The following is a 17637-nucleotide window of genomic DNA, read 5'->3' on the forward strand; positions in this document are numbered from 1 at the left end:
TTGTAGTTATCCAAGAAGTTATCTCTTTAAAGCGCGTGATTTTTGAATTTTTTTTTTTTTTCTTTTTTTTTTCTTACTTCCGTACTGCTCCTTTTTTTCGCTTCACTTCTTTCAGATAGTTTTTAAGTTATGTTATTCATATGAATAATTTAACCCTTTAACTTAAAACGAAGAACTAATAAGCTTAGTGAATAAGCTTTCTTTTTGAATCTTCACGAGAAAGATCTGATATGACCTCATACATGTATGCCTGGAAAATTTGATGTGACCTCATAATGTAATATCGGGAAAATGTGATCGACCAATGTCGGAAAACTTTTCAAAGATGCAATACATCTCCCCGACTTTGTGATATGCAATATGTAATTTTTTGTATAAAACTTTTTAGTATTTTGAAGAAGAGGAATTTTTTCTCTCTCTCATCTTCCTATTAACAAGTTGAGTTAAAAATATGAACAATTATCTACAATTTTTTTTTTTGTCGAGATTTCATCCCAAATTTCATTTATTTAATATGTTTTCTTCGTCTATCTTATATTTTTAGTTATCTCTTTTAATATGACTGAGAGACAAATAAATTTTCTATTAATTGACGGTTAGTCCGAAATTAAACTCAGATCATATAATTTTTTATCCGTACCTTATTAACCGTATGCAAATAATGAATATAGTCAAATTTTAATTACGAAAAGGTCTATTAATGTGCAATTTTTGGAATTTCTTTTTGGGCGGGGGGGGGGAGAGAAGCTATTAATCGTTTACATGCGGTTATACATAAATTTATAATATTTATGTATTTTGGTATAGTCGATATATCAAAATTGATTAATCTAACTTGTTAATTATTTGATTTTTTTAGTGTTTTTTTTTGTTTGTTTGTTTGTTTGTTTACATACGCTCAAACTACCAACCAATAAATAGTCAACGTTGAACAATTTGATTCAAAATTTTATCTATAACTATGCATACAAGAAATACAGATATACCCGCTGTTACCTAGTATCATAGTTGAGCATACGGTTTTGTTCTTTAATCACTTTATGGAGAAATAATAACGATTATCAGAAGGTTGTTTTCTATCGGAATCAGATTTCGAACCTGGAACCATCCCATTCTGAAGGCGAAACTTTACCATTAGATCAACGCGAACAGTTCGAGTCTGTTCTTCTATTAAGATTAACAGTTCTTCAGAAAAGCTTCTATTTATTTCTTTGGTTTTAAAGTTTTTAACACAAAATATTTTGTACGCTCAGTGGTAAGATTTCTAATATATATGTTCATAATGTTAAAGCGTGTAATAACTGTCAATCCAAACAATACAGGTCATGTAAACTGAAATGAAATCAGTGTTTCGCTCTATTTCTCTGGTTTCGAAATTAACCGCGCCGTGTATAAAAAGGATGTAGAAACTCTTCATATGAATACGGTTTCTCACCTTTTTTTTAATGAGAAAGAAAAGAAAAGAAATTAGTTTCTTCATTTATCAGACATACTGCATGATTTTTGTATTGATTTCCTATGAAATGGATTAGGGTAATTTTATAGGAAAAATATTGTATATACGTGATCTCCTTCCTTATCATTTTTGTTATTGTTATTTTTATTATCAAAAGCTGGTTCCTATTAAAATAAATGTTATTTATATAATCATATTCAGATCTTTATTGTATCAAAGATTTTGATTACAGAAGCTTTGGTTAATTTTAAAAGTTAATTTCTGAAAAACAATTATGTATAAAAAACACCTTATGCTTGTTTGCCACACAATTATATAAGGACATATTTTTTCTTTCATTTATTAATGTTACTTTATTGGTTTTTTTTTTTTTTTGTTTTTTTTTTTTTTTTTTTTTTTTCTATTTTGCAGAATTTTCAAGAGCTAGGGGCTACAGTAGAATGGGTAGATGCTACTCAAATGATAGAAGAAATGAGAGCTGATGTAGAAACTGTTCTTTCATGGAAAACATTAGCTGTTGATGTAAGCATTTTTCTTTTTTCATATATTTATCTAAATACTATCAAAAGACTGCTTTGTTATAAATTCAAAAATCACTTAGCCATGTTTCACTGCATTAGAGCAATTCAGCATCCTTCTTGTGTGTACTTTGTTTACTAACTTAATTTTTAAATCTTAATTGTGAATTACAAAATTAATACCACTTTTAAGGTAATTTTTATTTTATGAATAAAAGATCAATAATGTTAAATGCTATTAATTCAAAGCCTCAATTGTCCAAAGCAATTTAAGTAATATATTGCTTCCTAACTGCAAAGAAAATTTCCAGAAACTAAAATACAAAGCATGTTCATTACAATTAAAAAAAATCAAGTTGAGTATAATCCTGCTTTTCAAAATATTTTAAATTTGTCAAAGAGAAGTCTAAATATTTCAGTTAAAATCGTTATATTATAAAAAATAGTTACAGTGTTATAATTTAAAATTCATTTATGTTGATATAACAAATAAATGTTGTTTATATTTATCTCATGTAACTATGATCTGACTTGATGAAATTTGATTATTTTTATTATGATTTAAAATTATCTACCCCCTATTTCTAATAAAATTTTTAGCACTATCATTTTTTAAGATTTATTTTCTTTTCTATAGAGGATAAGAGAAGCTGCTGAATATGCAGCAACAGGGCCTCAACATGAAAAAAGTACCAAAGTGAGTACTTTGTGTTTAGACACTAAAAGTATTTTTGCTAAAAAAATAATTTGTAATTTTTGTAAAACTTTCTTTTTAGCTCTCTAAATATTGTTGCATAATTGATAATTTTTTTTAAATTATTATTTGTGTAAGAAGAAAAGTTGGTAATTGTATATAAACTGCATTCCATTAGCAAATTTTTGGCTTAACCACATCCTTGGAAAACATAGTCAATAGACTAATATAACATCTTTTATAATTTTATTAGCAAGATTAAATATAACAAATTTGGTAATTTCTGATTATTATAAATATATTTTTGGCAATAAAGCTTTAGTTTGAAAATCATTGTAATGATTTTTGTTGTAATTAAATGGCTATATATTAAAGATTAAATTTGTTTATTTTTTATACAATTCAAAAAAAATTATAACATACTTCATATTTTAATATTTTACTCATTTCCTCTTCTGCTTAAATCAAATAACCAATATTATCTTACAATATTAGATTGAATTATCATATTAACTTCTCCTTTCAGTTTGAATATTATCTTGCACGAGATGATCCACCCAAAGATGAAGATGATAATAAAGTTGAAAGCAATGATGTTGTTCCAGAATTCAAACCTCGAAAACATGTCAGGGAACTAGAGCTAAGACCTCATCGGAATTTTGCTAATGCTCCTGTGAATTTCAATCGTAGTTCAATTCATGTGCCCTTAACTGTTTATGATCAAGGTATACAATTTCATATTCTGCTTTATAAAACATATTATTCTCTGTTTTCAAAACATCTTGTACACTTCAACTATTAGATAATTTCATAATTAAATCCATTTATTAAATTAATCAGGTGTATTAAAGATCTAATGTATCTTTATTGTATTTCAGATTTGTTTGTATTGTATAATTGAAAATTTCCCAATAAATTATCCTTTAATCATCATTTTTTCCATTTATTGAAATATAACTTTTTTTTCCAGATCCTAAAGTACAGAATTCCATAAAATGGTCAGAGTACCTGACTTTAATTTTTATAAATAATCTTGCTGTTGATCCATCCCTAAACTGGCAATATTTTGGTAGCAGCACTGGATTTTTAAGAACGTTTCCTGGTAAGTTCAAAATAAGATTAAATAAAAGCTTTAATTTTTTTGAAAAATAAAAAACAAACATTTCTGATGTTATAAAGTGTATATTGGGGCATTTTCTATGATTTAGCAATAATACTTTAAAAATTTGAAATCAATAAAATAAGATTAATTTTATTCTTTTAATTATTTAATGGGTCCAATGAAATAGGGAAAATAATTAATATTATTGCTTTTTTTTTTCTTTTTTTTCACTTAGAGTATTATTATTGAGTTAGTAAGTGTAAATGGTACCTGTGACGTGATATTATTTAGTTATTTATTTTGCTCCTTTAAAATATTTCATATTTAAAGTAACATTAATATATTAATTAAGTGCCCTGGAGAGTCAGTTCAACTTTTAAGCTTTTGAGCATTAATGACCCTCTGAGAATGTTTTTAAAATGTAATTGAATGCAGTAGAAAAATGTAATGCTGCCCCTAAGAAGGTATCCGAGCATTAATATCCTGTCCAGTGTCTATACCACAGAATGGATCTAATGTATATTTTATATATAATATTACATAAATATGTGTTTCCTGTGTTTACTTATATATGAGTAATTGAATTTATTAAATATATATATAATCAATGCTACTAAAAGGATAATTTAAGATTATTATTATTATTTTTTTTATATATATATTTTAGTAATTATATTTCAGGTTTTTAAGATTAAATGTTAACCATTTTGTTATGAAAATAAAAGTAAAATTAGCTTTTGGTTGACTGTTTATTACTAGCTGCTGATTAATGACGAGCTGAAGTGCTAGGATTAATGCTTGCTAAAATTTTCAATTAAATATTGTATGTAAATTTGTCTCTTAATAGACTCTTCAGAAAAATAGTTTTAAGCTTCAAATTTTTTTATTCACATAACTCATACTATCATAGAATCTCTAAGCAGTTCCGCTCTTTGTATTATGTACTTGAGCAGAATAATTCTTGTCATCTCTCATAAAATTTGAACTTTAAATCAAAGTGGAAGTGATTAAACTTCATTTATTATAAAGACATTTTTTTTGCTGAACCAAGCAATTTTTTTTTTATAAATATGAATATGGAAAACAGAATTGTTCTACATTGAAATCTTATTTGCATTACAGAATAATTTTCATAATTTATGCAATGTCAAAGAATTATCCAATAAAAAATATATATGATTCATTATAATATTCAATTTTTAGGTTTACTTTCAAAAGAATTTAAATTACATAAATAGCAATATTTTATTTTGTTTTAATCAATAAATATACTTCAAAAAAGTTCAAATTTTATACAATCCTTTGGTTTTAAGGAATCATCTTCTGTAAAATATTGTTGCCATTTCAGCTTTTAAATAAATAAATATAAAATATTAAATATTTCTATCCTCTGTAATCAAATCTGACTGAATTATTAAGTTTTGAAAATTGCAATTTTAGAACAACCAGCATTTTTATAATTTTAGGCCGGTCAGAGTTGGGAAAATTATGGGCATTGATTCTTCTTCAAATAATTGATATCTTCTTTCAAATAATTGATGGAATTGTCTAAAATCATTTTTTTTTTTATAAAATTCATAATTTGAATACTATGAATGAAATTCATAGTATTCAAAGCTTCATGAATTGATCAGTTTTAATCATAATAGAGTGTAGCTTACTTTGTATTTAAAACAATTAGCCTTTGACAACCAGCTAGTTCATTGGAAATATTGATTCTCTTTAATTTTCTTTAAATCATATAGATAAACTTTATGTCCATGGTTCTACCAAATCATCAATTTTACTTATTATTTTTGTCTCTTAAATGTTCTCTGTTTATTGTGTATATGATGTTTTCTAATGAAGATCAATCCCATGTTGTCAGGATACTTTTAAAAACTTAAATATTTGGTTCATCTAATTTCTAAAAGTTTGCAATAATGTATTTACTTCATTTTTCTATACATCTCATACACTTAGTACACAGATATTAAACAGAGACCTAGTTCTTTACTTGTCAACAGCAAAAATATATATATATATCATGCTATCGGATAGTTGATAAAATTATAGAAATGGTTTGAGCTTCAGGGAACAATGCAATCTATTGTTAGAAATTAGGCAAAAAAATATTTGTAGAAAGTGTCAAAATTCAGCAAAAATTCCTACAATTATTAAACTTATATCAATAAAAAAGCAATTTGTTGTGTTTTAAAATGATACAAAATTCATTTTTGTACAATAATATTTTCTGAAGTTATAGCGGAAAAATGCCAAAATCCAGTTTATTTTGTAATTAATTTAAATTTCAAAAAAATAGCACCAAGGTGCACCTTTCCGATTTCCTACATATACATGTGCCAAATTTAGTAGCTGTAGGTCAAATGGTCTTACCTCTAGAATTCCAAACATACATCCATCTTTACTTTTAGCATAGATTGTTTTATAAGTACTTCTATATTAACTGCATGTCATTGACGAACTTTGGATTTAACTGTATGGCATTGCAAACTTAAGGCATATCATTGGTCAACATCACAATGGACAGACTTGACATCTTAGACTTTTTTTTAAACTTAATTACTATCATGCAGTTAATACACAAGTACTGTTTATATCATTTAATGGGATGTTTTAACATTACCAATAGTAATCCTTTTTTTAACTGAGGTTCGGGAAAATAATCATTCTTCAATGTTATCAGTTAAGATTTGCTTTTTTAAAGCTAAGAAGTTGTTCTAAATTGTGTAAACATGATGAATTAAGATAATATCTGAATATAATTTTACATAGTCAATTATTAAAACATCTGATTGTATTTTCCAAAAAAAAAAATATCTTCTTACACCAAAAAGAAAATGCAGGAATCTTTTAAATAATATATTGTTGTCTTATGTTTTTTTAATCTTTGAAGCTTCAAAGTTTGAAAAAAATTTCATTGAAACATTTTTTTAAAAAATGGTTGCAACTTTCTACGCAGAGGTGGGAAATATTCAATTATCATTATTAATATGCAAATTCCTTAATATGGAAACTATTACAGAATTATGATAGACAAGTTTCATTATAGCATAAATACCATCATTCAGTATAGGATATATTGCAGCTTTGTATGAAAGTAAATTTTGGCTACTTTACTGTGTTTTGGTTTTTTTCCCCTCGGAGATGTCATGACTTTTATAATTCTCTAACATATTTTCTACAGTTATTTACATTTTCTAAATGTAAAGTAATCAGACTGGGAAATTTCAATTATTACAATGCTTATGCCTTTATGTTTTATGCCTATTATTGCTTTATGCCTTTGCTGAATTAATTGTGCACTACTTCAAGTAATTCTAACCATTCCCTAATGTCATACATGATTCCTGGAATTAAAAATATTCTACAAAAATTAATCAATATTGTGTGAATTTGTAATTAGCTGATGTTTTTAATAGTCTCTGGTTGAAAAACTGCAGAAAAATGTATGAATAATTTTAATTTAACTTTATTTTTGCAGCTACCTCTTGGACAAAAGAAGGTAAACAACATCCAGATTTATATGATTGTCGAACACGTTCATGGTAAATATGTTTTACTTTTGTATTTTGCTGTTATGATTTTTATTTAATTGTTTGAATTTCAAACAAATTTATTTTGATAGCATATCTAATAAACATTAAAGAATGGTGTTTAGAATTTCTATTATATTGAATTTTTAGTTTCATTAACATGAGATATAAAATAGAAATGTCAACTTGTAAATGTGCATGTTGTCTAAGGTGAAATGCAATTTAAAAAATTTGTATTAATATATCTCTCATGCATTAAAATACTGAAATACATATTTTGTTGCATAGAAATATCATATTTAAACATTCAAATAATATGAAATACTAAATATATCTTTTAATTTGCAAATAATTTTCGTTATGGCTTAATACTAACACAAATTAGTATTGAGAGATAAGTTGCATGTGTATTCATGTTCATGAAGAAACAATAAATAAGCAGTAATTTTGATTACTAATGTTAATGGATAGTTTATACAATAGTAAATCAAATTACAATTTAAATAACATTTTGAGTATGTGTGTGTGATTTTTCTGCTTCATATTCATTTATTATACTTGTTTACAATTGCTAGAAAAGTGAGTAACATGGGTATATATTGATATTGGTACATATGTGTATATTTTTCTGCTTAAAGATTAAATAGTACTTTATTAATTTTTGTAGGTATGTTAAGGCAGCTGCTTCTGCAAAAGATATTGTCATTCTTGTGGATTCTAGTGGATCTATGACTGGTATTAGAAAAGAAATAGCTAGAAATGTGGTTACTGACATTCTGGCCACACTAACAGAAGATGATTTTGTTACAATTCTCAGTGTAGGTGTCTTTTTTTTAAGTAAAAAAAAAGAAATGTTATTGTGTAATTTTTTTTTTTTTTAGGATTAACTAATATGCCATTTAAATAAACTTTATATAGTGTATTTATGGGTTGTCTTATGGTTTTGCATGTTAATACTTAAGATTTAGTATTTTTAATATGTGTGATATTTTTTATTATGTTTACAATAATATTTTTTCTTTTAATTATTCACTTTAGTTTTCCGATGAAGTTACACCTGTCGTTCCTTGTTTTGAAAATTCCCTAGTTCAAGCCAATGATGAGAATATCAGGGTAAGTTATTATAATAATGATTAAATAATTAATCAGTATCTAATATTAGCTTTAGTTAATCTCGTAATTTAATTATTATTTTTAGTTTATAATTTTTTAGTAATTGGAGTCAATTGAATGCATACTCGTAAAATTAAAAAGATATAACATGAATAAACGTTTCTCCCAAAATGAAAACTACAACATCATATAATAAACAGATCTTGAACCTGTTTTTTAAAAATTGTAACAAAACGATTTACTGATGCTGAAATTTATCGCATTCTTAACAATATTTTAAAAAATATATAACAAGAGGTTAAATGAATATTCAGAAATAACCAAAGATTATTTTGCATGTACCTTCAAAAATTATTATTTTGTCTGCTACATTTTCAAACAAAATTTTTTTTTAAAAAATTTCATGTTTGTTTATTTTTATAATTAGTGTTATTATCCACAGTGAAAATTTTATCTATAAAGATTTGCTCAGAAAACTCAAGTTACGAACCAAAAATGTCTAATTCTTGAGGAATTTATGTAGCTATACAAATTTTCACTACTATCTACAATTTTTAATTAGCTATTTCTAGTATATATATATATATATATATATATATATATATATATATATATATATATATATATACACAGAATACAATTTAATTGGATGGTTGAAATGTAAAAGATACTTTTAAAATTTCTTGTATGTAAGAGTTTTTATGCAATAAATTTTGAAAATACACACATCTCAAAGGCCATAATGCTGATTCAAATCTAATGATTGATTGTCTCTATTAAAAAGTACTAATTCATTTTTTTATTCGCTTTTTTTTAATTTCTTTAAATTTTAATTCATTTAATTTTTTGTCTTTGATAACGATATAGATAATGAATATAATAATGTAATGTTATTTGATAATTTTAATTAGGATATAAACCTATAAATATTTTATAATTATATGTGCATTAATTGATGTTTCCTTTGTGCAGGAATTCATTAGGCATATGAAAAAACTCGAAACAGCCAACATTGCAAATTTTACATTAAGCCTTATAACTGCTTTTGAAGTGCTGCAAAAAGTTAGTAAATCTTTTTGCTCAGTTTAAATTCATTTAAGTTATTTTGTGAATATTGTTTGTAACAATTTTATTTTGAATATTTCTATCAATAAATTGTCATTTATATGGTGTTTAATTTCTTTGTTTTATATTTTCAATAGTTTATAAATGCAAATAGCTTTATTTTAATAGTTTATAATTGCAATAATTTCATGGCTATCAAATTTGTTCAGAATTAAATATCTTTATTTATTGGGGGTTTTTTCAGTAATTATATTTCAATACATTTAAAAAAATTTAAATTAATTTTTAGTAAAAAATTTTCCAATTTGCTCCCTCAAAGAGTTATTGATTTGGTATAGTTTAAATTTGTTTTATTTTGTTAAAATCCAATTTCAAAGCTACAAAAGGACTGTTTTAAAATGTGCCTTTTATTTTTAAATAATGATTTGATGGCAAAGAAACTTTATCTTAAATTTCACAGGATATTTGATTCTGTAATTGTCTTGCATAAATAGAGATCTATGCTGGACTTTGAACTCTTCAGATTCCAGTCCTCAAGCTGAAGCCTACCTCTGGTGTTTGTAGTTAAATTTGATGATTGGAGGATTTATTAATTTTGTAGTAATACCATAATAATAGGGGGGGGGAATAAGAAAAAAATTTATAAAATGAGCTATTGCTCATTCTTAAAGGCTAAAAGAGATACTTGCATTCAGTTACTTGAAATTATGGATAAAAGTATGGAAAATTTAAAATATATATGTGTATATTCAAATTTTCATCCTATGTTTAAAATGAGGAGAAAAAAAAATATTTTACTCGTTTTCAGTCAGAAATTTTGCTTCTTGATGTGGAATTATTCTCAAAGAAATATAATATTTGTAACTACGCACTATAAATACCTGAATGCTCCTAGTTTATTTATAACTGCTTTCCTTTTATAGCTTGCCATCTGCTGTTGTGTCATTATCGAACAGCTTATTAATTTAGTATTTGATATTGCATGTGTAAATTATAATATTTGTGAAATTTAGCCATTAAGTAAATATTTTTATGTTATTTATTATATTGGATTGTAATTCTTAGATATAGTCACACCACCATTCTTACAGTTGCAGATTTAGGAATTTTGTTACTTTAGTCAGTGTACATTATGCAACTCTTCTTTTCATAAATTGGTAAATTTAATTTCAATTTCTATATATTTTTTAATGAATTAACATGTTAATGTTTTATTTTGGGTAAATTTTTTTTAATTCAGGAACTTTGTGGCAATGTATATTTTTTATTTATTTATTATAGCTCATGATTACGCTACATTTATGTTTGTATACAATATTATTTAAACATATGCATAATATTTATTAAAACTGTATATAATATTTATTAAAATACATAGAAATATGTCCATTCATAATTGTAAGTGTTAATGATATTCTAATATTTTTATAATTCATAGAATTTATATTTTTTACAGATTAATTTATTTGACAGTAAGACTAATAGCCTCTTTTTAACCAACTTGCATACAAAGTACCCCCAGTGGTATATTAAATAGAGGGCAAGGGAATGTACACTTGCTATACGATTGTTATCTCCAAAGCTCAATATCCTAGATACTTGTCCTTAAATAATCCTTTAAAATTCAAAATTATCCTGCCTAATTGAAAATCTGTCATTGTTTACATAGATTAGTTTTGATAGATAAATAGAAAATAATATATATGTTTTGGTAAATGTGATAATCCAGTAATTATGTATATTTACTGATACTTGTACGTAATCAATTAACTGCACATAATCTCTACTTATTGCATTACTGTAACATGTATATTTTATATATATATATATATATATGATGATAATTTTTTTAAACTGTATTCTTCTCTGTATGATTATCTGAATTACTCTCCATAATTTTCTAAAACATGAAAATTGTTTTCTAAAAAGTCTTCTTTGATTTTACTTAAATTTCAGTACAACAGATCAGGACTAGGAACACAGTGTAATCAAGCAATTATGATCATTACTGATGGAGCACCGAATACGTTTGAAGATATATTTAGAAGATATAACTATCCAAACATACCGGTTTGTTGGAAATTTCATTTCTTAAAAGACCCTTATTTATTTACTGTTTATTTTTTTCAGAAGATATCAGTAAAATATATTTTTTTCTTTGAATTTAAAAATTTCTACTTCTATTAGATCATTTAACTTATCTGATTCATTAGCTTTGTGAGTTTCATAATCATAGAAGTGTTCAATGTTGTTTTGTTGTTCACTAACATAAAAAAATATCATATAACATATAATAATATGCATAATATATGGAATAAATTATGCAACATGGTGCATATTTATTAAAATGTGAAAGCAATAATAATTTCTAAAACAATTTTTAACTTATTGTTGGATTTGAATTTTAATTGTCAAGACAAAGATTTTGGTCTTAGCAGTCAATTGATTCAATCATATAATATTAACCTTAAATTTAGCAATTAACTTATGGGTACTCAACCTCTTCAATTCCAGTGTGAGGGTTAATTTTCCATTTCTTAATTCTGAAATTTTCAAAGATCATCCTAAATTTGTATAAATCTTTGAATCATATTTTATTTGTTAAATTTTTGTTGCAAAGATAACTAAATAATACCACATGCTCTTTGTTCGTTATCAAATGGTTGTGTATATTTTCAGAAATTCGGTTGTGAAATATGTGCATTACAGTAGATTGTATAAAATGTATTATTTTTCTGAAATTAAAAAAATTGCATTATTTACAGTTTATTAGTAATATTTTGTAAATAAGTCAAATTAATTTGAAGACATTTTCTTCCAGGTGCGTGTTTTTACATATCTTATTGGGAAAGAAGTCACAGAATCCCATGAAGTGAATTGGATGGCATGTGCAAATAAAGGTATTATTTAAAAAACTTGTAAAAAATATATTTGAATTGCAAATGTTATTTTATTATTTGTTTAATAGTAAGAAATTTCATTCTAAGAAAGTCCATTAAATTTTTATTTATTATGAATATATTCTTATTGTGTTACAACAGTTTAAACTTTCTTTGTAGTTGCTAAACAAAGTATATTAGAATTTCTTTCTTGCCCTCAATATTTATGTACCCTGTACAGGGTGTTCCATAAATACCGCCCAAACTTTGCACGTCCAGCTTCCTCGTTGGAAGTACACAAAAAATGCCCAAACAAGTGTACTTGTGAGACACATAGTTCCCAGAAAAATATGAAAACAAAGTATGATTTCGCATCTGGTACAAAGAAAAACAGTTTATTTGACACATCATCAGCACTATTTGCAGACTACAAAGGCAGATATTAAAAGTGTTCACAGTGCATATTGAGGCAGGCTTGAGCGCGTCGTGGAATGGAAACGTTTTGCACGTCGCAGCAATTCACTGCTCACTGAAGTACAAGAAGCATGCAGATGAGCAAGTAAGTCCATTTGTGTAGTCATTATGTCTTGATATGCCAATTCCTCGAGATGACTCCATAAGGAAAAATCCAATGGTGTGAAATCTAGCAATCATGGCAGTCGCAGAACCGGTCCCCCATGTCCGATCCAGCGGCCGGGTATTCCATATCGAGCCAATCACATATAGGAGCACAGAAATGCACTGGGGTTCCATCGTGTAGGAACTGAAACCCTTGTATTGCCGCTGAGTGTATATCATCTAGAAAATAGAGTAATGCGTCACTGAGAAATATGAAGTAGAAATGTCTCGAGAGTTGTTCAGGCAATAGATATGGTCCAAGCAAGCGATCCGCGAGTATGCCTGTCCACATATTTACAGACCAGTGTTCCTGAAATTCCTACACACGGATGGAATGAGGATTAAATGGTACATATGACATTTGAATAAAAATAAATATGAGTTGAAGCCGTTTAAATACGAGTTAAACAACTGCTTCACATCATTCCACGGCGCACACAAACATGACGCGATATGCGCGCAGAATATTTTGAACATCATCGTCTGTAAAGATGTGCAAAAAGAGCTGTTGATGTGTCCAATACAGTATATTTCCCTTGCACCGGTGTCACATCATATTTTATTGTTGGTAAATATATGTTCAAATTGAGAAAATGATTGCAATATGTGAATTTAATTAGCCTTTTTTTTTTAATTAAGTTGACTTTTATTCTTATTTAAACTGCCTTCATATCTTGAAATTCAAAACAATTTTTTTCAATAGGGATTTTAATAATATTGCTATAACTGGCTCACTTATTGAATTGCTATTTCCAAATATAAAGAGACTTATTTTAACAAAGCATGAAAAACTTCTCAATTTAAAAAAAGAGTAGGAAAAAAAATTATTCTGTTTTAGCTACATGTCCTCTTGCTTAGGCTAATTCAATTTCAATCATTTTTATGTTTATTTTAGTAGGATAAAAGCGTACAGTTTACGCAGAATTTCGTGCTTTGAAGTATTTGAAATTAGCTTGACTAAAATTTTTATCAGTAACTGTAAATCTTTCTGTGCTTAGGAAAGTGGTATCTTCAATTATGAATATAATGAAATATTGAAAATTATTGTTGCTAAGTATTTTTAAAGGAAAAGAACATCACATTCATTGCCACTTTATCATAGTCAGTATCTTCAAACAAATAAAGCTTCTTTTTTTTTTCAAATTGTATTGTAATTGTTAGTTACAAATTAATTGATTGCAATAAATTGATCATTTCTGTTCCATCATTCAAAAGTTTAGAAAGTAGTTTCTATTTTAATGTTTTTTTTCATTTACCTTGCTAGCTATAATAACATTTAAATTTATCATTCATTCTTTTATGCCCTTTTCTTCTAAATTCTTTTTGTGTTATGTAGTTATTATTTATGTCAATTCTATTTATGTTAATGAAAATATTTCTATTTATGCTTTATAAAGGTTACTATACTCATATGGCTACATTATCAGAAGTTCGAGACAAAGTACTCGTAAGTAACTTTTGAAAAATTACAAATGTCTTAATATATTTTATCTTATTATGCAGAAGTAATATGAATATATTTTTCTAATTCAGAAATATGTCCCAGTAATGAGTCGACCTCTTGTTCTGTCAGGAGCTCATCCTTATATTTGGACATCTGTATATGCTGATGTTCCTGTGAGTGTTTTTTGCTTTTAGAATCTTTAAATATTAATAATTTTTATGAACTAAATAAAAATTAATTTTCTTTCTTCAAAATGAAAAAAATAAAATTTTGAAGTTTAAATTAGAATATTGAATGACTTTTTACCTTTCGTTATGAAAAGTGGTTCATTCTAAAGTTGAGGAAATTGCCTTTCAATATCTTTCTATTAAATTTATAAGAAATATCCAACAAACTTTAATATAATGGATATGACGCAATATGTTATTTTGCTCCCTTAAAAATGTTACTCTAATGGCCTAGAATATTATTTTTTACATGATATATTAGGAAAATTAGTAACATCTTTGGTTATAAAATTTTCCATATATTAATCTTTGCTAAAAAGCATTTTATTTAAATCAGGATTAATTTAATTACTTTATTGCAAAATTTTTAATTATTTTTTTTTTGTATTTCCATTTCTTTCTTTGTGTTATAAATGCCCTTTTAATTAAAAAGAAATTTAAGACATAATTAGTTTTCCAGAAGATTTCAAGAATTTCTCAGTTACAATTATTTTAGTTTCTAAAATCTTTATTTTATGAAGAGTGTTTACTAAAATGTGATGTTTATAGTTCAATTCTCAGTTTCTTTTTAGTTAAAAGAGGTTGTATCGTGTATTAATGTTTGTTTTTAATTTCATGTAAGCATAAATATCAAGAAATATTTTGATTACAAAACATTTTTGGGCATGCATTGATTATAAAAAGACTTGATAAATTGATAATTTTTGTCTTTATATGATGATTTCTAAATAATCTCATCTTATATATGTATATAAAACTTAGAATATATCATTAAATCTTAAAAGTCATCAGATTTACTTGTTTCAATGTATTTTGTCATTTACTTATCAGTTTATCATACTTATAAGTTTGGTATTGTTTAGTAATTTACTGTGGCTTACTTGAAGGAAGCTAAGAAAAATAAATTTAATATAATTCACTTCATATTTGACACTCTACTGTAATTGTGGGAGTTTTATTTACATAAGTGATACATTTATTGATATTTGTGGTATCTTTTAAGTTTCTGTTATGAGAAAAAATGTAAACAGATGGAGAAATTGCAGGGATTGCAAAAACTATTATGAATTCTTGCAATTTTAAGTTACCTTCTTTTCAGACTCTTAGTGCTTATTAAATAAATGAATCATTTTATAAAACAGATTCATGTACTCATTTAAATTTTAAATGATAAAAATTTCGTTATTTACTTCAATAATTTACAAAATTAGATTTTGTAAAAAAACTTTTGAAATATTTGCTTTTTTTTTTTTTTTTTTGTTTTTTTTTAAAGTTTGAAGACTATTTTTATGAATTTTGTTTGAAATGAAAATGACCGTTCAGTTATATTTATAACTTTTATTTGTTTATTGTTTTTAGTTTGTTTATTTTATCAGTTTGTTTATTTCAAAATTCATTAAATAAAATTCAGGCAACTGATTTGACTCTAACTGAATGGGAAGATAGAGAATTTCAGTATATCCGTCGCAGATTAAATATGATGCGACGGCATATGTGGCTTTATGCTCAGGAAGATGATGATGTTGATGATCCAGAAGGTACAATTGAACCTATATTGGAAGAACAAGAAGTCAGGGTTTGTTCATTATTTTGTTGAGTTTTTATGTTATGATTTATTTTCTCCTTCCTTGCTCGATTGTATATATAACAATACCCATTTTTTTTAATAATAATAATCCAGTCTACTAAATATTTGCAGTGAAACAGTTTCAGTGGACTGATAGCCACTCAATCAGTACATGAATATAATTTTTAAAAATGTTAATTTAAGATATCTATGTTTTATTAAGGGGGATGAAAGTTGAATTGATTTATTCTCTATGTATTTATCTTTTATAGAATTTTTTTAAATTTTAATATGATACATGAAAATAAACAAAATTTTGTTTAACCTGATGTGTTATATCTTTATTCAAACATTCATTACTTCAAAAAATAATTAAATACTTTAGAATCTAAAATAGACCATCAGCCATCATCTCTATTTTACTGGCTTGCCTCTTACATATTCTTGAGATGTTTTAATAAAAATATTTAATTCGTATGCCCATTGTGAAATATATGAATGAATACCCCACCCTCCCCCGTGTAACATTTGATTCATTTCATTTAAAATGAATGTTCAAACTAATTTTTTTATACATTTTTCAGTGTTTTGTAATTGTATTTCTTTGCATGCTGCATATTTGGAATTGCATCTTTTTCCTTTTTATCTGTCATCATTTGTTTCATTCATGGATTTATAGATACCTCGCAGTAGATATAAAAAACAACAGGTCAGTTTATTGCTACTAACATAATTTAATATTTTACAATTGATCATTTCTATATACATCTTGTTTAATTTTTATGTATATAATTATAATTGATAAAATTGTTAAGAAAATAATTTGTGCATATCTGATAAGATTAATCTGCCATGTGCTTAAAAGAAATGCTTTTCTTGTATAACTATTTTGCATTAAACGATCAATAAAAATTTTGTATCGATTTTAATTAAATTTATTGCTATGATGCTGCTCTATAAGTTTAATAAATTATCAAAATAAAAAAAGGCTGCATTTTTTTTAACTAAATGAACTTCATTTTTATCTAATATTGCAAACCTTTCACATTCTAATGATGTTTTCATAAAAATGTGCGATTTCTGTGTTCTCCATAGTATTAGACATATTTGTCACTTGCTATTAATTCCTATATTTAATTTATGTTTGTTATCTTGCATAAAAGATAAACATGCCACAAATTCTATTTGTGTTATTTTTTCCAATACCACTGGGGGAGATAGAGATTAATACAAAAAATGAGTAATTACAGATTTTTTAAAAAGTTAATTTGATGAGAGATGTAAATATAGACCATTAATTAAACTGACCTAAAAAACAAGTTTTATGTGATAATTAATGAATAACCCTTAGATTGTTCGACACTATTTAATATTTGGAATGTAACCATAGACAAGGAATTTTACCATAGATGCACATA

At 25.6% G+C, this 17637-nt stretch overlaps 1 protein-coding gene across 2 annotated transcripts in view; it reads left to right on the plus strand.

The window, feature by feature from the left end:
* LOC129962384 (voltage-dependent calcium channel subunit alpha-2/delta-3-like) overlaps positions 1–17637 on the plus strand; it is a 452772-nt gene that overhangs the window by 400066 nt on the left and 35069 nt on the right. Inside the window, exons 3-15 of one of the 2 annotated variants that reach the window (XM_056076138.1) lie at positions 1868–1978; positions 2612–2671; positions 3195–3393; positions 3639–3770; positions 7255–7318; positions 7974–8124; positions 8345–8419; positions 9392–9481; positions 11441–11554; positions 12306–12384; positions 14379–14428; positions 14515–14598; positions 16899–16928. In XM_056076138.1, the coding sequence (XP_055932113.1) occupies positions 1868–1978; positions 2612–2671; positions 3195–3393; positions 3639–3770; positions 7255–7318; positions 7974–8124; positions 8345–8419; positions 9392–9481; positions 11441–11554; positions 12306–12384; positions 14379–14428; positions 14515–14598; positions 16899–16928 (1239 nt within the window). Of the gene's footprint in view, positions 1–1867; positions 1979–2611; positions 2672–3194; positions 3394–3638; positions 3771–7254; positions 7319–7973; positions 8125–8344; positions 8420–9391; positions 9482–11440; positions 11555–12305; positions 12385–14378; positions 14429–14514; positions 14599–16063; positions 16229–16898; positions 16929–17637 lie in introns of both variants that reach the window. The other variant, XM_056076137.1, reaches the window with a different exon arrangement.

Source organism: Argiope bruennichi, chromosome 2 (genome assembly GCF_947563725.1).
Source record: "Argiope bruennichi chromosome 2, qqArgBrue1.1, whole genome shotgun sequence".
Classification (NCBI taxonomy): Eukaryota; Metazoa; Arthropoda; class Arachnida; order Araneae; family Araneidae; genus Argiope; species Argiope bruennichi.